At 40.3% G+C, this 21,623-nt stretch overlaps 1 protein-coding gene across 1 annotated transcript; it reads right to left on the reverse strand.

Moving 5' to 3' along the window:
- Nucleotides 1-973: 973 nt before the first annotated feature.
- si:ch211-216l23.2 (uncharacterized protein LOC565061 homolog) lies at nt 974-21,484 on the reverse strand. Its single transcript, XM_061823463.1, has 9 exons — nt 21,207-21,484; nt 19,288-19,374; nt 18,105-18,172; nt 16,574-16,694; nt 9,682-9,881; nt 7,454-7,732; nt 7,205-7,369; nt 1,408-1,608; nt 974-1,267 (listed from the first exon to the last, which is right to left on the reverse strand). The coding sequence occupies exons 1-9, from the start codon at nt 21,266-21,268 to the stop codon at nt 1,236-1,238; spliced, it is 1,215 nt and encodes a 404-aa protein (XP_061679447.1). The 5' UTR covers nt 21,269-21,484; the 3' UTR covers nt 974-1,235.
- Nucleotides 21,485-21,623: the final 139 nt, after the last annotated feature.

The raw sequence follows: 21,623 nt of genomic DNA on the forward strand, positions 1-21,623 counted from the left end.
CATTAAATAACATCTTCAAACCCACAAACTATTAATTTACTTCACATGTACACATTTTTTTAAAGTACAGTATGAAAATTTTCTACAACTTGTTTCCTCCCGACACAATGCAGAAGTGTTCTTCACGGCATTTCAAATGACCTTAGTGATATGATTTCCAAAACTATGTAACAACCAAAAATGTATTAAAAAAAAAAAAAAAAAAAAAGTGTGTAAGTCACCCCCACCCACTCCTCGAAAAAACACAAATACAGTAAACGGTTTGTTCCACACAGATCACAGATAGCTCCCACCACCCAACAAAATTTATTAATAAGTGTAATTATGCCGGGCTCCACTGTACACAGTCCAATAAATCAAAAACACTAATACTGCAGGACTTATTTAGTCTCAGGAATATGTACACATTTTTAATTGTGGAAATTTAGAAGTGTTATTCTGAACACATTTCTATTTTACATACAATGGTACCTGTAATTATGAAATTATGACAAAAGATTAATAAATTTGCCATAAACAAACAAAAAACTCACGAAAAAGTTGTATTTTATCAATGTCGGCTAGCGTGTGACAAAGTGTGCGCAAGCACAATATTGTGATTCAGTGACACTCAAGTGTTGGAGGGGAACTCAAAGCATCATGGCTAAAGAATGTCGTCCCTCCTACCCAATGGGATGCCAGGAAGATGCCAATGGGAGAGCAGCTCTATCGGGCCACACAAACCAAGATACAGGATGTTTATGTTCGGTGGAATTTGGGGACAGCGAATCCAGAGCTCATTTTATCCTTTCGTTTCCTTAATTTTCCTTTGAAACTGGAGAATATTTTTCCGAGGAGGCGTATCATAACCTGAATTTTTCATGACTAGAGATGTTCGTAAGTAGAGGTACAATTGTATTTTGTCTTGCAGCTGATTTTAAAAATGGATAATTTGACCCATGCTTGTGAAATAAAAAAAATAGTTGACAATGGCTAGCATAAAAATAATCACCAATTTGACCTTTTTATTAACATATTCACATTGTGTCAAACTTAAAAGGTGAACTGGATGCAGATGACTATACTTTTGAAAAGTATAATAAAACACCACGATCAAAGCAAATAACTTTATAGACCCAAAACATACCAAACCGTTGTTAATTTTTCACAATTTAACTGGCATTTTAAAAATTTAATCCTAAAGGCCCATAAAAACCAGTCCCTTAACTGTTGAGTTGTTGGTAGATGCAGCACGCTTAGTGCCTGGGACCACTCAAACGAGGGACACCTAAGGGGAGAAAAGAGGAAAAATCATTTTATTTAATTCCCTATTTAATTCACTTATGAAATGCCACCTCAATTAGCAGCCCACCAGACAAGTTGATGTTGAATTCCTAGATGTATACAGTTAAGTAGAAACCAACCTACCTGGAGTAGATAAAAGTGGAGGGCGAGAACTTTTGAGGGATGGTGGAGCACCTTTCATGCCATGGGACCCTCTTGGGCCCTGGTCACGTAGCGGAAGGTGATGTATTTGAGGGCAACCAAGCAAACTGGGGCTACCATAGGAGTTGTGCAAGGATGGTGGCAAGGAGAGGAGAGGGGGAGGTTTGGTTTTCGGAAAGGAACCTGAAAGTGAGGAAACAACATGATGGGATGACACCTCTGAAGTTATTTATTTTGATTTCCCATAATTTTAAACAAGGAAGCAGTGTGTTTGAGGTGTGGCCTTCGATACATCCCCAGGTGTGCTGTCATTTAACTCGTATGTTCTCAGTTGACCTATTAGGAGGTTCCAAAGCCATGACCTCATCATCTGTGCTTCCACATGTTCTTTAAAGGCAGAACATTTCATGGATGTAAACTTTGGACCTCAGAGAAAATTATATAAAACTGGGAGATGGCAGGTGAGACGAAAAAAGGTTCAGTCTGATTTGATTTAAAAAAGATTTTTTGCACTGTATGTAAACGTCTGGCTTCAACAGGATGCAGTGAAGAAAATAAGTATTTGAACACCCTGCTATATTGCAAGTTCTCCCACTTGGAAATCACGGAGGGGTCTGAAATTTTCATCCTAGGTGCATGTCTACTGTGAGAGAGATAATATGAAGAAAAATCCATAAATCACAATGTATGATTTTTTTAACGATTTATTTGTGTGATACAGCTGCAAATAAGTATTTGAACACCTGAGAAAACCAATGTTAATATTTTGTACAGTAGCCTTTGTTTGCAATTACAGAGGTCAAACGTTTCCTGTAGTTGTTCACAAGGTTGGTACACACTGCAGGAGGGCTTTTGGCCCACTCCTCCATGCAGATCTTCTCTAGATCAGATGGGTTTATGGGTTGTCACTGAGAAACACAGTTTCAGCTCATGTGCAGAAAAACACCCCCAAAGCATGATGATCCCCATGCTTCACGGTAGGGATGGTGTTCTTGGGATGGAACTCATCATTGGTCTTCCTCCAAACACGGTTAGTGGAATTATGACCAAAAAGTTCAATTTTGATCTCATCTGACCACAACACTTTCTCCCATGACTCCTCTGTATCATCCAAATGGTCATTGGCAAACTTAAGATGGGCCTTGACATGTCCTGGTTTAAGCAGGCCACACTTCCGTGCCATGCATGTTTTCAAACCATGATGTCTTAGTGTGTTACTAACAGCCACCTTGGAAATAGTGGTCCCAGCTCTTTCCAGGGCATTGACCAAGCCCTGTCATCAACTCCCGGGGTGATTCCTCCCCTTCCTAAGGATCACTGAGACCCCACGAGGTGATATCTTGCATGGGGTTCCACTCCGATTGAGAATGACCGTCATGTTTAGCTTTTTCCATTTTCTAATGGTTGCTCCAACACTGGACCTTTTTCACCAAGCTGCTTGGCAATTTCTCCGTAGCCGTTTCCAGCCATGTGGAGTTGTACAAATTTCTCTCTGGTGTCTTTGGACAGCTCTTTGGTCTAGGCCATGTTACAGGTTCGAGTCTTGCTGATTGTAGGGGGTGGACAGGTGTCTTTACGCAGCCAATGACCTCACACAGGTGCATCTGATTCAGGATAATACATGGAGTGGAGGTGGACTTTTAAAGGCGGACTAACAGGTCATTCATTGAGGGTCAGAATTCTAGCTGATGGACAGGTGCGCAAATACATATTTGCAGCTGTATCACAAATCGTGAAAAAAAAAAACATACATTGTGATTTCAGGATTTATTTTTATCTCTCACAGTGGACATGCACTTACAATGAAAATTTCAGACGCCTCCATGATTTCTAAGTGGGAGAACTTGCAATAGAGCAGGGTGTTCAAATACTCATTTTCTTCACTGTATTTACAGTGCCTTGTGAAAGTATCCGGCCCCCTTGAATTTTTTCAACCTTTCGCCACATTTCAGGTTTCAAACAAAGTTATAAAATTAATTTTTTTTGTCAAGAATCAACAAGTGGGACAGAATTGTGAAGTGGAACGAAATTTACTGAATTATTTTAAACCTTTTTAAATAAAAACCTGAAAAGTGGGGCGTGCAATATTATTTGGCCCCCTTGCATTAATATTTAATTATTAATTAATAATTAATCAATAATGAAAGGCCAAGTATCATCCCTATAAACATTCTACAATAGATATTGTAATGAAAAATACATATAACATTATTCACGTCAATGTCAATGTGAAAAAATAAATGTGAGGGGAGAGTGCATCATCCTTGCGCAAAGTTGCAAAAGTGTCATTCTACGATATCCAAGTGGTCACTAAATTGCCTGCATCCTCCGTCCGTAACGTCACCCGGACATTCGCCAATGAAAACACACGGTGCACTCTAAGCAATGTCCAGCAATGCAATGAGCCGGCATTTTGGCTAACGCGAAGGAACAACGAGCTACATTCCCGGAGGTAAAACTAATGGAAACAAACAAGTCCACTTGGGGCGCCGCTGTTCTTAACGTCACTTCCTGCTTCTTCTCGAAAACAAATCCCTCGAGAGGATTTTCATGGCGGGAGTTACAAAAAGCTGTATACGTCAAAATCATGTTTTGTGGTGGGGAAAAAAAAAACACAGCGCGTCATCCATGCGCAAAATTGCAGAAGTGTCATTCTACAATATCCAAGTGGTCGCCATATTGGCTGCATCCTCCGTCCGTGACGTCACCCGGACATGTGTGTGAAAACACGCGGTGCACCCTAACTACGGGAGATAAACATGCCCTTTCTGACACGGAAGCTCTTTAAAAAAGGAGAACACCACACAACTCAGTGAAGTTACTGGGGCAATATTACACTATTGTTTCGAGCCATATTCGGATGATATGCGATCAAGGCCAAACCGCCTCCCTCATGATCGCAGCTCATTGGAGCCGGCCGTTGTGGCTCATTTTCGCCGCCGAGGTGGCTTATCATGGAGCCGAGCCCTGCTGCTTTACGGGGTTGTTCACAGCCGCCGCAGTATGCGATGAACAACACCGTTGAGCCATGGCATTTTACTGCATTGTCGTCGCACGCGGCTGAGTGAGGCAGAGCCGGGGAGCTTTACCGCGTTGTCCCCGAACACGGGTGAGTGAGGCAGAGCCGAGCCGTGCTGCTTTAGGGGGTTGTTCATATACGCCACAGTACGCGATGAACAACACCGTCGAGCCGGGGCGCTTTACTGCATTGTTGTCTCACGCGGTTGAGTGCTGCATTATGGCAGCGTTCTTCAGAGCCGCCGCCGTCCGGGAGCCTGTGCGCTTGGCTGGCGAAGTGACGCAGCAGCCCGAAGCCGTCCGACCCGCACAGACACATTTCGTACGCGGCTCTTTTGTTACGTTATGAGAGACTGATTATATGGTCTGCCCCAAACTATTATTTTTTTTAGTAGCTGTAAACACAACTACCTGTCATTTGGAACCCACTAAACTCTCGTTCTCTGCACCCGTGGAATCCATTTTTCACGACGAACCGGGTCTCTTGCAAACTTATGATGGGTAAATCGATCCTCCCAAGTGTTCAAGCAATGCCCAGCAATGCAACGAGCCGGCATTTTGGCTAACACGAAGGAACTATGAGCTACCATGCTGGAGGTAAAACTAATGGAAACAAATGAGTCTACTTGAGGGCTGGTCTGTCCTTTACGTCACTTCCTGCTTCGTCTCGAAAACAAATCCCTCGAGAGGATTTTCATGGCAGGAGCTACAAAAAGCTATATACGTCAAAAACATGGTTTGTGGTGAAAAAATGCATGGGTCCATGTCGGCTGCCGTTTTTTCATTAATATACTAAAAATGATGCATTTCATGACGGTGGCACATTAACATTAATAATAGCGCTACCTTTTGCTGCAATTACAGCTGCAAGTCGCTTGGGGTATGTCTCTATCCGTTTTGCACATCGAGAGACTGAAATTCTTGTCCATTCTTCCTTGCAAAAACAGCTCAAGCTCAGTTAGGTTGGATGAGAGCGTTTGTGAACAGCAGTCTTCAGCTCTGGCCACAGATTCTTGATTGGATTCAGGTCTGGACTTTGACTTGGCCATTCTAACATCTGGATACGTTTATTTCTGAACCATGCCATTGTAGATTTGGCTTTATCTTTTGGATCATTGTCCCCTTGGAAGATAAATCTTCGTCCCAGTCCCAGGTCTTTTGCAAACTCCAACAGGTTTTCTTCCAAAATGTATTTGGCTCCATTCATCTTCCCATCAATTTGAAGAATCTTCCCTGTCTGTGCTGAAGAAAAGGAGGCCCAAACCATGAGGCTGCCACCACCATGTTTGACAATGGGGATAGTGTGTTTAGGGAGATGAGCTGTGCTGCATTTATGCCAAACATTTCGTTTTGCTTTGTGGCCAAAAAGTTCGATTTTGGTTTCATCAGACCAGAGCACCTTCTTCCACATGTTTGGTGTCTCCCAGGTGGCTTGTGGGAAACTTTAAAAGAGACTTTTTATGGATATATTTGAGAAATGGCTTTCTTTTTGCCACTCTTCCAGAAAGGCCAGATTTGTGCAGTGCATGACTGACTGTTGTTCTATGGACAGACTCTTCCACCTCAGCTGCAGATCTCTGATGTTCATTCAGAGTGATCAAGGGCCTCTTGGCTGCATCACTGATCAGTCGTCCTTTGTTCAAGGTGAGAGTCTAGAGAGACGGCCAGGTCTTGGTAGATTTGCAGCGGTCTGATACTCCTTCCATTTCAATATGATTGCTTGAGATTCCTTGAGAAGTTTAAAGCTTAGGAAATCTTTTTGGATCCAAATCCGGCTTTAAACCTTTCCACAACAGTATCTCGGACTTGCCTGGTGTGTTCCTTGGGCTTCATTATGCTGTCTACACTTTAAACAAAACCCAGGTGCATTTATACAGAGACTTTATTACACACAGGTGGATTCTTTTCTTCATCATCATCATCATCAGTCAACATTGGATCATTCAAAGATCCTCACTGAACCTCTGGAGTGAGTTTGCTACATTGAAAGCAAAGGAGACGAATAATATTGCACGCCCCACTTTTCAGTTTATTTGTTAAAATGTATAAAATATCCAATTAATTTTGTTCCACTTCACGATTGTCTCCCACTTGTTGATTCTCAACAAAAAATTACAATTTTATATTTTTACGTTTGAAGCCTGAAATATGGCGAAGGGTTGAAAAGTTCTAGGGGGCCGAATACTTTCACAAGGCACTGTCGTACCTTCAAGAAACAGTTGGCACTCCATGTATCATCACATTGATGAGTATCATTAAATTATAGTAGTGTAGTAGGCCTACATGTAACAAAAGCAAGGCCATGTTTTACGCCTAAAAAGTATGTTATGGTAAGACTAACAATATGGAATTTGAACATAAACAATTGAACAGATTAGGCTATTGAAATGCTAAAAGTGCTTCTACTTACAAAAAAATTAAAGTTACAAAACGACTTTCAGAGCAAATTAATTTTGTAAGTAGCGGTAACAGTGAATTTTGAAATATAAATTGAATTTTAAATCAGGAATTATGTAAAATAGTGCCAACCGAAGATTTTAGGATGCAACTCGAGCTACATGTTTAACAAAAGTAAAGGAAAATGGTGAAAACAAAGGCTCTCAAACCAGTTAAAGGGAAGCATAATTGCAATCTGAGTACAGATTTCCTGCCAAAGTGAGAAACAAAAAATACATTTAGTACAATGGGCCACACCGACTATGATGGCACGGATCTTGCCCCTCGGGCCTTTTGCTTGACACCTGCAGTGTAAGGTCTTCACCTGGTGAAGGTAAGAGCGGCTTCAGGGTTGGCGGAGACCGGTCCAGCAATGGGCGCCCTGCTTCACTTGCACACTGAGGCGGTCCATGTGGTGTCGGGAGAAGGGGAGGTGGCTTTCCCAGTCTCGGAGGTACCATTTTGCCCTTCTGTTCCACACTGTTGCTCACTGGTGAGAAAAGACAGGCAGAGTGAAGGTGGTACGACGAGATCAATGGAAGCATCAGTTTCTATGACACGACTGGTGTCCCACCTCTGAAGTGTTCCTGACGAGAGTGGATGTATGTCGAGATGGCTTCCAGCTCCTCCGGGTAAATGTGCACGCCTTCAGACAACAGCTGGAGGGACTGACGGATTTCAGAGGGAACAAGGTGTCGCTCAATCTTTTCCCGATCTAGAAATTCCCCAAGCAACTGCGACGCCTGTGATGCAATATCTGCAGGGTCCTTTTGCATACTTTCTTTACTGACTCCACGCCTGTACTCTGCTACAACAAAGTCCATGGCCTGGTCTTTGGGCATGTTGCGGTGGACTGTGGGTAAAAGTGGAAGATTGTCATGTGTCACTGTGACCTCTCGTGAAAGGAAACTAGATGAAATTTAAGTTGTTTCATGACATTTTAATTTTCATCTTTGACCTGGTTTTATATTGTTGAAGACATCTGGTTGTTTATGTTTCAGTGTGTGTTCATTGGTTGATTGGTGAAATGTTAAGAGAAGTTTTTGAAAAGTGTTCTGATGTGCAGATTTGACTACATTTAGAGACATGGAAATGTGATGTCTGTAACTGAATATGTTAAAAGGTGCTATTTTACTTTCCTTTTGTTTTTAAATCTGTGAATGGTGATGTGGTTGAAAATAATCAATTCAATTATTTATTCTAAATGAGGGGAAAAACACTTTCCAGGTATTGTTTTCATCTAATTTAAATTTCATTTTGACGCCAGACAGGAAATTGTAAAGTGAGTAAAGTACATTTTTAGGAAAACAAGACTTTGTTACAACTTGGATTTTATTCCCAGCTAAAATAAATCCCCAAACCTGAAATCGTGATTTTTCGGAAAAGGGATGTCCCCATCACATTTTTTTGCACAAGCAAAAATATACAAAAGTGCACGCACGCACGTGCACATTATTTTCTCTTCAATGAAAAATAATTAGATTGACTTGACAAATACGAGGATTAGGGTTAACACTACATCTCCTACAAAAAAAGAGTGGTATGTATCTGTAAATTATTCCTATAAGTTAATTTTGTTTAGACCATAATTTGATTTAGTGTTGGCGCCATGTTTAAGAGTTCACAAAGAATTCTGGGATTGATAAAGTAGAATGGTTGTTGTAAAAATTGGTACGTTTCTGCTCTCTGCAGAGCGAAGCTCGTCACTTGTGAACAACTTATCGTTAGCAAAGAGTTAAAAATGCCACTCTGTGGTGCTTTTGGACGCAATCTCCAATCAAAATGGAATGCAAAAAAGAAGGTCAGCATTCAGGCCAATGCAGTGCTGACTATCCTGTAATCAAAGTTCCTTTTGGCAAAATCTTTGTACCTTTGAATTATTTTGTCATTTCGTAGCCTTTAAAGTTTCCAATAAAAATCACACTCTACCCCAATTTTGGCTCACATGATCGGATCAGGATATCCCTAGATGGCATATTTGGAAGTAACATGGGATGGACATAATCAGTTGATTGATCATTTAGTCTTCACACTGACCTTTTGGGACCTTGCCAATGGCTCTGAAACAGCACGAGGCAATGGAAATATTGCGCACAATAGCACACACTGGTGAAAAAAAGTTGCCTGACTCAAGTTAGTGATTGAAGAATGGGTAGTTTTCACTGGGTCCACATTGTTAAAAGCTCATCACATCAGCTGAAGTAGTTTACAATCTAAAGCTATTAGCAATTACTTCCATTGATGACAATCAAAAAATAGCATTTTAAAAAAAAAAACATAAGCTGTCTGTATTGAATAAAGAAAATGTCAAATACCCACCACTAGAGACAATCATTACATTCAGTGAGTAAAAAAGAAGAAAAAAAATGCTGAAAAAGCAGGCCACCACGAATAAGCGACTGAAATCCTTGACTATGGATGGCAAGAGCAGACGGGTTGATGTGTGAGTTAATTTAATGGTTTATTTTACTTTTTTCTTTCGAGATGCAAACTAGGATATAAAAGGTGTGAAGAAACCCAAGTTGTAACAAAATATCGTTTTCTTTAAACAATGTATTGTATTTTTGGACTTTGTAGTCAGTATGTATTTATGCAAGGGGATGCAAAAACGTTTGGGGGATTTAAAAAAAAAAGTAGTGCAAAAGTGTGAATTTGAATTGTGTCGATGTGGGTTTTTAAGAAGTTTGATATGCATGTAGACAAGATTTTGAGTATACTATAACACTGAACGGTCTGATGTGGGTCTTAGAAAAGGGATGGATATTTGGAGTTGGAAGTGGTTTTGAGGGGTCTGGGACTTACTTTTGAGGGACTCTGAGAAAATGATAACAGTGCAAGATGACAGAGCTATGTTTTTCTGCTCCACCAGAATACATAACGGGGAGCCAACACCTCGGACATCCTGCAGAGCTTGGGTCAGGCCTGACTCCGCCTGCAGGTAGAGCATTTCCACTGACAGGCCACTCTCCTGCAAGCACTGGTTTAGCGATTTGGGGTAATCCCTTTGAGAGGAAGAGAAACATGTTAACACCCCTATGTTGACTGACTCGAATGGAGTGAAAATCATCCTAAATCAAATTAATAAGACTTTTAGGTGATAGCTAAACTAAAGTTAGATGCAGACTGAACAACAGATTTACTCCCTAATGAAAAACCCTGCAAGCGCACTGTATGACAATTCTGTGCTTGCCCGTGTTTCAACAGTGCAATGAAAAGATGTTTGGTGACGTATTCCTAATAAGTACCTTTATTTTACTCTTAAATTACCACAAATAACATTATTAATGAAATGTTTGGAGTAGGTGAGGATAAGTGTATATATTTTGCCTAATCTGACTGATGGAGATTGAGGTGTCTAAATTGGACAACAAGAGTATGACTTGATCTGATTTCAATGCAATGCAATAATAACTGGATTTTGTGTAAGCTTATCCTTTTACCATGCTACCCATCATTACAAGATCAAAACATTTACTGGAAATGTGTATTGAAAAAAAGTAATATTAATTTACACCACTCATACAGTGAGTGGATTAACAATATTTAGGGGAAATGTTTGCTGTAAAAGTTTATGCTACATATATATATATATATATATATATATATATATATATATATATATATATATATATATATTATATATATATATATATTGTATAATGCTACTTGTGAAACAGTACTTTGGTTACAGCATGTTTCCATGACAGTACATTATCTGTGTGGGGCTTTTGCTAAATATTTATGAAAGAATGCATGTGCTAAGTTTCTAGGATAAACATTGATTTAAAAAAAAAAAAAAAAAAAAAAAATTGACAGATCAACCCAAAAAAATAAAATGAACATCTTTTTTTATGAGTGAAGTCCTATTTAAGGATTTATATTGTGTTCATCAGTTACGTTTCTATCGAGGGTACTGAGCTACTGTGGTACAACATGAAAATGTGCTGTCTATCTAATGTTAATGTTCTTTTTTATGAGTAATGCGACTTAAAAACAGAACTAGGAATATGTTTTGTAGTTGTGATGATTGTGTTTCGGTTTTCATTGTCTTTTTAAACAATCCATAGTTTGTGGTTCAAATCTACCTTTGAAACAAAAACAGATGGCGGAAGCAAAAACAAAATGAATCAAATGTTAAGCACTTTGTACACACACGCCAATAGAGGAGGACTATTGTTCCAAATAGACTGTAGACTATGTGCCAATAGAGCTCATGCACCTATGTCATAAAATCATCTGACATCGCCATATTGCCGGTCAAACAAAGCATTGACAGTTAATTCCGTTGAGACAAAATGTCTCATAGCACAACATCCAGGGTTTTGTCCGATACGTGTAGAAGGTGATAACAAATGAAGTATTGTGGAAAAATTAGAGACACTTGGTATCAAGGACCCATATTTAATGCCAAAGTCGATGTTTTCGCTGATAAGAAATTAGACTGTTAATTCGCTTACACTTATCTGATGAATAAGTTGTCGATATTTACACATAACTGTTTGAAAGCATATAAAAGTCTGGACGCATACAAACACTTTGTTACTGGTTCTGTTCTCAATCAGGAATAAATCCCACATAATGATGGACCCACTCAGATTTTTTCAATACACGTACCAACACTTAAATAAATGACCCCTGGTTGTTAACAGGGTTAATACTCAGTCTGAGCAAAAAAAATTAAGGGCTTTTTAGGGGCATTCTTAGGGGCTGACACGAAAAATTTAGGGCTGACGCGGAAAAAAAATTTAGGGCCGACACGAAAAATTTAGGGCCATCGTGGGAAATCAAGAGGAAGGAAAAAAGACTCACCCAATGGTGCCATCAACCATTCTTGGTTCATCAAATGTTCCACTATCTCAGTACCTGTGACAGTGATCACCTGTCGCCCCTTTTGGTAGTTCTCATTGATATGACCATTGTTAACGTTCTCACATAACAGCATACAGAAAAACAGATTCTAACTACAATTGCAACTATATAGACAAATGTCTTCTACTGATGTCTGTCTCAGCACCCCTACTCTAGCTCCTTCAGCCTACCCAGTGCCTCCTCTTTGTTGCTGCAGAGGTGCCAAAGTGGCTCTCTTGTCCTTTGCTCTGCCTGTGAGTGCATTGGCCTCGGTGATGAACCTCAGATTCCTCTTTTCTTCTGCCTCCTCACACAGCCTGTCACCCTTCTCAATAAGCGTAGATATGTCAGTCTCTATTCTGGCTTTTTGGCTTTGAGGCAGTAGAGATGAAAAGTGGGCAGCGATGCCAAATGTAGCCAGGTACGAAGACTTCCTTTCCCCACAGTGGTAGTTTTTAGCAACGTCACTGTCTGGGAACATGACTGCAAACACTTTCGAATTATTTTCACATGATTTGTAACTGTAATGGCTGCAGATCACTTTTAAAGTCCACACGGTCTCTGCCTTTAACGAGTCCGCCTTTTAAAACCAGTTAATCTTTTTTTTGCTACAGCTGTTCGGTTAAAACCGGTTATGAAAGTAAGCGTTTTTTTGCGATCCCTAGTGCGCATGCACTGCTAGTACCACTGCCTGAAGTTGATGCTTCACTATCTTGATATTTTAGAAACAGATTCATACCAACGGAAGATGAGACAGTCTTCGCCAAATCAGCGTGTCTCCTGTTTTTCCGGTGCGACTCCAGCGCTTTGATGCCCATCTTTTCAAGCTGGTAACTCTGCTTGCGCAGATGGCAGTAAAACATGTGCCGATCTTTTGGATCTCGACAAACCCAGCTCCCAAACTCCTTACTTTCAACCCAAGCTTCTTGAAAAATGCACTTCCCCGTGATACAAGTTGGATCGATGAAAGAACTACGCTACGTCATAACGAAGATGAAGTGAAATGCCAACTCACGGAAACAAACAATGGAATATCGACAAGATGGTGACTAGTTGTCAACACGGTGACTTCTGTTAACAATTTCCGGCTGATTTGGATGGCAGACGGATCGCTATTTTTTTTTTAAATAAAAGATAAATTTATTTTTCAGGGAGAATTTTGGCGGTAGAGGTCCTTCCTTTGATTTTTTTTTAATTTGAGGCCGTTTTAGGGGCTTGACCGGTTTTTGCGGATTTTAAGGACTTTTAGGAGCCCTTAAATGCACCTTTGAAAATTTAGGGTTTTTTTAAAGGACTTTTATGGCCCCGTGCAAACCCTGATTTATTTTTTTTAGGGAGAATTTTGGTGGTAGAGGTCCTCCCTTTGATTTTTTTTTTTTTTTTAATTTAAGGCCTTTTTAGGGGCTTGATCGGTTTTCGCGGATTTTAAGGACGTTTAGGAGCCCCTAAATGCATCTTCGAAAATTTAGGGGTTTTTAGGGACTTTTAGCGCCGCGTTCAAACCCTGTTGTACACAAACTATCATTTATTAACTATGACTGGAAAAAAAATGTTTTAGCTTCTGTACATTGAAGCGTATTGCTGCCACACACTTACCTCCGTAAACCTCACTGTGACAGACAGTTTATTAAATAAATTCATTTTTTATAAAATACGCATTCTTCTCATATGAGCCAATTTGGCATTCTAAATACTTCCTGGTAATTTGAGATTGAGAAGAATAATTCCTACCTGAAATGAAGTGATCGCTACACAGGAGTGTATATTGGGTTGGGCACCAATCAATCACTTTTAATTGCCGAAATCCATCAAACTTTTCTGGTCTTTTCAACTGGTATCCATTAAATGATCTCTTTGAATATCTGTCTCGTCTGTTGTGACAACCAACACCACAACAGGTCTTGGGCACTGTGAATATTCTGCTACGGTTCAATGTCGCCCACAAGTAGCTCTGTTTGACCGGCAATATTGCGCAGTGAAAATGGTGACGTCACGTGCACAAGCACTATACTGGTACAATATATAACACTTAAAAATTGGAACTTTGTTACATTTGCACAAAAAAAAAAAAAAAAAAAAAAAAAATAAAATTTTTGTTGTTGCGTGGTCGTGCTGGGCAATGTGGGGAAAAAAAAAAATCTCACACAATATGGGATATGTTATATCTAGATAACATTATAGTACACTCAGTTATTCTATGAAAAATTATAGAACATAGTATGACTCTTTTATTTGAATTGGAAGTTAAATTAAACAGCCCTCCCACAATCAAGAAATGCATCAAGCTGTGCTGCAATTAGGGCTTCAGCTATGGAATGTTTTAGGAATCCCATATCGAACAAAGGTATTTGATAAATCTAGTATTCAGATGAGATATATTTTTGCTTGGTTAAAGAACAATTTACAATATAATAAACAATATACAAAAGAAAATACGACCCCAATTCCAATAATAAAATAAAAAAAAGGAGTATTTCAAAGTTTTGTGTTGCACAACAAAACTGTCCTAGCACAAAAGCATAAAGATCCAACCATTCTAGAAATTAGAGATAATCGTGGGCTAGTAATAACTGCTGCACAGGAGAAGACGTTTAAGGCTTGCTTGAGGTATGTTCACGTACTTTCAATAAGATAACATTTTGTTCCCTGCTTGCAAACGGTATTTAGCCGAGCAAGCTAGTGCTAGCACTAGCAGTTGTGCATGAACATTCTGTCGTTCTATCGAATCACGTCATTTAATTACAGAGAGTAAGCACCCACTACTTCTGTCATGGGTTAATGTTGGTTTGACCTGATTGATTAGAATATATGATCAGACTATAGCAGTAATTTCTGACCTTTATGGAGCCAAGGCACATATATTACAATTTAAAAATCTGACCGCACACCAAATAACAAAAATGTGATAAAAAGAGGATACATTAATATGTCCTTCCATCAAATAGCAGCCCATTTGTTTAGTCTCTTTCTCTATGCCTCAATGGCACAAAATAATGAAAAAAATATATTTATCGTAAATATTTTTTTCGAGCAATTACAGTGAAGAAAAGTATTTGAACACCCTGCTATAGTGCAAGTTCTCCCACTTAGAAATCATGGAGGGGTCTGAAATTTTCGACGTAGGTGCATGTCCACCATGAGAGAGATAATCTAAAAAAAGAAAAAAATCCAGAAAACACAGTGTATGATTTTTTGACAATTTATGTGTGATACAGCTGCAAATAAGTATTTGAACACCTGAGAAAAACCAATGTTAATATTTGGTACAGTAGCCTTTGCTTGCAATTACAGAGGTCAAACGGTAGTTGTTCACCAGGTTTGCACACACTGCAGGAGGGCTTTTGCCCCACTTCTTCACAGAGATCTCTAGATCAAATGGGTTTCTGGGCTGTCACTGAGAAACACGGAGTTTCAGTTCCCTCCAAAGATTTTCCATTGGGTTTAAGTCTGGAGACTGGCTAGTCCAAAGCAAAAACCTTGATATGCTTCTTACGGAGCCACTCCTTGGTTTTCTGCGCTGTGTGCTTCGGGTCATTGTCATGTTGAAAGACCTAGCCATGACCCATCTTCAATGCTCTGACTGAGGGAAAGAGGTTGGTCCCCAAAATCTCACAATACATGCCCGCGGTCATCCTCTCCTTAATACAGTCCAGTCGTCCTGTTCCATGTGCAGAAAAAAAACCCCAAAGCATGATGCTACCACCCCCTTGCTTTACAGTAGGGATGGTGTTCTTGGGATGGAATTCATCATTCGTCTTCCTCCAAACACAGTTAGTGGAATTATGACCAAAAAGTTCCATTTTGGTCTCATCTGACCACAAAACCTTCTCCCATGTCTCCTCTGGATCATCCAAATGGTCACAGGCAAACTTAAGACGGGCCTTGATGTGCTGGTTTAAGCAGGGGAACATTCCGTGCGACGCATGATTTCAAACCATGACATCTTAGTGTATTACCAACCGTCACCTTGGAAACTGTGGTTCCAGCTCTTTTCAGATCATTGACCAAGTCATGTTGTACAGTCCTGCACTGATTCCTCACCTTTCTAAGGGTCATTAAGACACCTTGAGGTGATATCTTGCATGGGGCTCCACTCCGATTGAGATTGAACGTCATCTTTAGCTTCTTCCATTTTCTAATGATTGCTCCAACAGTGGACCTTTTTCACCAAGATGCTTGGCAATTTCTCCGTAGCCCTTTCCAGCCATGTGGAGTTGTACAATTTTGTCTCTGGTGTCTATGAACAGCTTTTGGTTTAAGCCATGTTACAAGTTTGAGTATTACTGATTGTATGTGTTTTTATGCAGCTAACGACCTCACACGAGGGCATCTGATTCAGGGTAATACATGGTGTGGAGGTGGACTTTTAAAAGCCAATGAACAGGTCTTTCAGGGTCAGAATTCTAGCTGATAGGCAGGTGTTCAAATACTTATTTGTAGCTGTATCACACAAATCGTTAAAAAAATCCTACATTGTGATTTCTGGATTTTTCTTTTTAGATTATCTCTCTCACAGTGAACATGTACCTACGATGAAAATTTCAGACCCCTCCATGATTTCCAAGTTGGACAACTTGCAATACAGCAGGGTGTTCAAATACTTGTTTTCTTCACTGGAGGTACACAAGTATATGCAGTAAATGAATAGGTTATTTAAATAGACACATTGCTCAGTTTTATGATCGGATTGGTGATCAGTCCCGAAAATCCTTACGTAAAGCCGAGTAGAAACAATGACATCCCAAACCTTTTCCATGAAACATAACAGATCTTGGAAACTATCTAAGTAAATCCTTGACCCAAAGTGGTGGAAACCATTTCTTGGATATTTGCAATTTGTACTCACAAGCACTGGTTGGTCATGGAAATGATCACACAGTCAGCCACTGTCTGATCCTCCTGCACTTGCCTGTAGAACTTCTGATACAAGGTTTTCCGCCTGTCTGCTAGAGCGGCCTCTGGCTTGGCTGAAGGAGACAAAATATACAAGGTTTGATGAGGAGAGGTCCTCTTCATTTTAAGTGCTTTGCTGCAGCTTGTGTCATCTTCAAGTAATTATAAACTCGGGTTGGGCAGATAAACCAGTGTTAACGGATACCTGTTCGTAAAAGTAAGAGAGATGACTGTATCAGTACCAGACTCTGTTATTGATCCAAAACCTGTCAATAATCCTGAGATACTGTTTTTTAAAGGCAGTGCCACTCAGTCGTAGCGCAGACCCCCCGTTGCTTGAATGTCTGTGTATTGTTTGCATCATTGTGGTCGATTTAGATAACTACCGTAATTTTCGGCCTACAGAGCGCACCTGACTATAAGCCTCACCCAGTACATTTGTAAAGGAAATACCATTTGGTACATACTGTACATAAGCCCCACCTGTGTAAATGCCACAAGTGCCCACATTGAAACCCACGTTGAAACATGAGATATTTACAAAGAAAGATAGTACACAGAAAGTGTTTTCAAAGTTTTCATACCTTAGCTTAACATAGCAATAACACAGTAGCATGTACACGGCGGATTAAAAAAAAAACAAAAAAAAAACACCAGTTTAAAAAAAACAAAAAACAAAAACATACTAGTAAAAGTCACTTCCTCGGCATATATATTCCACCGATGTCACTCTTACCTTTTCCGCTCGAGTGACACCAAAATGAACAAATTACCCGCATCACCGCATAAGCCGCAGGGTTGAAAGCGTGTGAATAAAGTCGCAATTTATAGGCCGGAAATGACGGTAATTTAAAAGCAACAATGTTCAGGGTTAAGTGGTATTTTACATGTTTGAAAATAGCGTTTGACCTTTTTTTCTATAATTCGGTTAGGTCAAGGTTGTTTATGATTAGCACGTGCAAATATTAAAGATCACTGAATTGAATCGAGAATCTTATTGCTCCCATTATAGAATTGAATCAGAAAAAAATATTTTTGAATCAAATTACTACTTGTGTATCTAGATATGTATCTAATCGGCCTCATCCTATTCCATCCCCCTTTTGGGGTGTCAATTATTCTGGGATCTTCACAATTTGTGCAGGGCGTGGTCGCTATCCCCAAAGAACAGTGGGGGTTCACTGTAATGACCATTTCAAGCATCAATACATTTGAGACAGAAATGCGTAATAAAAGTTGAGTTGATGCTAAATGACGGTTTTGTTATGCTGTTACAATCATTTCCCGGGCCAGCTATATTACACACATTTCCGTATGTGTGTCTGTCTGTGGGCTCTTTGTACTCCATCCATCCATCCAATCGATTTGTGACAAGAACCAAAATGCACATCGTGATCCGCGTACTTCTATCTCGATAACCATATATATCCAATACAAATAAAGGTAACCAGTAATGTTGAGAATGTGTTTGTGGGAAATCTCACCATTGGATTGATGCTTTGCGCCATCATACTTGACATTCCCACTGTAGTTTTGCTCTAGCTCTTTGTAACTGAAACACAGGCGGTTAATCTGCAATTAATTATGCATGCATAAATAATATAGACACTCAAAAGGGAAGTATATTTAACCCCACACAAATATTTCTAAAAATTTAAAATCAAACCAACACCATTTACAGCAGTATATACAGGAGTCCTTGGTTAGTTCCTACACGTAATAAACAATAATTAACGTAATACAAATTTGTACACACCGTAGTACATGACTAACTTGGGGCCTCCCAAACTGATCTTTGAGATCAGAAATAACTGTCACATTGGACCAGCTCTAAAAATCGCACATTTTACAACTCTTACGCAAGGAGTCCATCCCATGTGCCACTCCAGCACTTTTATCCAGCAGCGCCAGTGCACCGAAACGTCGAGGAGCCCGCAGGCCGCCCCCATGGCAGCAGTCCCGGTACTTAGGGCGGTTGACAATGGTCTACAGTCCCTTCGTCAATCAGGATACAGAACACAGTGGGTCTGCATATGCTGTAAAAAAGGCCGCGACACTAAAAATAAAAATGTGTAATAGCGCAAGTAAACCGCGTTATGGCAACGGAACATCATCAAACACCTAAAATAAATCTAAATAGGCTCGCCGGACATCTACTTGTCAGGCATGTGCATGAGTACTCTGCACAACTCTGCTTGATGGTCCAGTCCAGTCCAGTCGGGTTGCACCATGTTGCACAGAGTGGGGCAGGTTCAAACCAGCTTTTGTTGTGCGGTAGTCAGGAGGTGCAGGCATTTTTGTATATATTGGGAGGAGATGGAATGAAGCGAGATGGAAGACGAAACAAGAAACGAGCACATCACCTTCTTCTTGATCACCCTCGGCAACCCCTCCCACTTTTGATTGGTGCCTTATGTAATGCAAAAGTGACAGCAGCCAGGTCAGGCCAAGCGAGACCAAGCCAGAGCAGGGGGCCAGACTGTTCTGGAAGTTGTAATGGAAAAGTACCATATGCAACTGCTGCAAGTTTTCTCTTTGGGAGGAATTATTCCCTACCTCAAACAGGGTTCTTGATTAATTGGAATTATGATGTCATAGAAATGTTCAAACAATTGGTGTCGTTGGGCATTATATAAATAAAATTGAATCAAATGAAATTCCACACACCTGTCCAGGGCATCCTTGAGATCTTCGCTCCTCTCTTCCCTGCTAGTATATGGCGCACTTCTACGGAACAACCTCAGCGTCTGTGCACTGTGCCACAAAACACACATATAGAACAAGTACTCTTCTTCTTCTTAGTTATGTTTAGGAGCTGTTTTCAAAATGCTGTGATATTGCATGAGCCTCACCCAATGACCAGTGACAATAAATGCTTTTTGTCATGAGTTAAATATTTTGTTCCCATAAAAATGTATATTAAAGAGAATTGTAAAATAAGATCTGTTGTTCATCTAAATATATAATCAATTTTCTGCACCACTTATCCACACTGGGGTTGCAGGCATGCTGGAGCCTGTCGCCAGCCAGTTGCAGAGCTCATACAAACAAATATTTTATATATTTATTTACAGAACACCAACAAACAAAAAAAATGAATACAGTACATTGATTCTTATGTACTCCCTGACATCTAATAGAAGACCATTCATTTGTTCAATCTGTTACGATGATTCACTAGCATGAAAAGATGAAGATACATTCATCCATCCATTTTCTTAGCCGCTTATCCTCACGAGGGTCGCAAGTAGTGCTGGACCCTATCCCAGCTCTCAACGGGCAGGAGGCAGGGTACACCCTGAACTGGTTGCCAGCCAATCGCGAGGCACATAGAGACAAACAGCCGGACTCACAATCACACCTAGGGGCTATTTAGAGTGTCCAATTAATGTTGCATGTTTTTGGTATGTGGGAAACCCGAGTGCCCAGAGGAAACCCAGGCAGGCACGGAGAGAGCATGCAAACTCCACACAGGCAGGTCTGGGATTGAACCCGGGACCTCAGAACTGCGAGGCCAACGCTTTCCAACTGAGTCACCGTGGCGCGTATTTCTTGTAAATATTTTTGCGGAGCAATTAAGTACATAGAGTAAATAAGTCATTTACAGTAAATAGACATTGCTCCATCGTGTGATCCGATCAGTGATCGGTTATCAGAACAGTGATCAGCCCTAAAAATCTTGTTGATGTTTGGCCCATTTAGATGTTTACCCAAAAGAATCCAATATTTAAATATTAAGTATTTTCAGCCAGCCTCTACAAAAATTATACATACATCAGGAAAAGGAAAACTCACATAAATTAATTAATTTATCTTTCAACAAGAGGGTATTCAAGTCCTAGCATTCCATTTTATTTCAGAACTGAGCTATATTATTTCCCCATTCCTCTGCTCAGCTTGTATTAATTCAAAAGGTTATTCTTTTGGTTAAAGATATTTTCACAAAAGTTGCTAAAAGTTCCTCTGCGCTACTTCAGCTATTTAAAAAAAAAAAAAAACGTTTATCTGATTTTCAGTATCAATAGCTGAAGTCTCTTGAGTGTGTGAGCTTGTTAATTGGCGGTTGTGATACAAGCAAGAATTTAAATCCAAAAGGCCATTTGATAAAGGTTCAACGTTGCTTTAGGTCAGGGAATCTGTGAATGGATTAGGCCGAGATCAGCTCTTGTAGGAATGTCCATCATCGTAATGCTCTTGGGGGGGAAAAGCGACCCGAAAAGCATGAGTGACTGTTGTCCTTGGTCACACAGTATCTTCTTTTACTTTGGAAAAGTTATTTACATTTTCCTAATCTTGCTTAGTACTTTAAGGACTTTCTTGCACAATTAGCTGCCTCTGATCATTTGTGCCTTCATTTTGAATTGCAGCCTTTTCACTCACTTCACACGCTGAGCTAGGATTGCCAATATGTTCCCCTTCACAGTTCGCACATTGTCTTCATATGCACAATCCTCGTATTTATGTTTACACAAAGACTCACTTTGGAAGTGTCACTTGAATGAGCTGACGCATTAGGTACTTGACCATCATGATCTATCTGTAGCATGCCCAAGCAAGCTACAGCAGAAGGGCGAAAATGTACTAACCTGCCGTTTGAGTTGGCCTGCTGCCGGCGGGAAGCGTTGGAGGATTTCGGCCAAGCCGACATTTTCCTGGACCGTCTCAGCCCTAAAGCAGCAAGGTCAATGGCCCGTCGTTGCGACAAATATCGTGGGTCTTTTCGTGCTCCCTCCCCGGTAGCAAGGACTCGGTTGCTCTCCCAAGGCGGGGGATGAACCCAAAATTGCGGCCGAGGAGGAGAGACGACGTCTTCTTCGCTGAGCAGATTCACTGCGAGACAATGCTCGTCCAAGAAGTGCGCCAACTTTCATCAAGGTTAGCTTAGTGGCATTAAAGTAGTACTGCAAGCACATTATCCGCCAGGTGAGGCAAAAGCAACGGTTTGTCTGCCAAAGCGAGTGCAAAAAACACTGATGCTCATCGTTTTGCCTATTTTGATGCAT

Source organism: Syngnathoides biaculeatus, chromosome 6, assembly GCF_019802595.1.
Source record: "Syngnathoides biaculeatus isolate LvHL_M chromosome 6, ASM1980259v1, whole genome shotgun sequence".
NCBI lineage: Eukaryota > Metazoa > Chordata > Actinopteri > Syngnathiformes > Syngnathidae > Syngnathoides > Syngnathoides biaculeatus.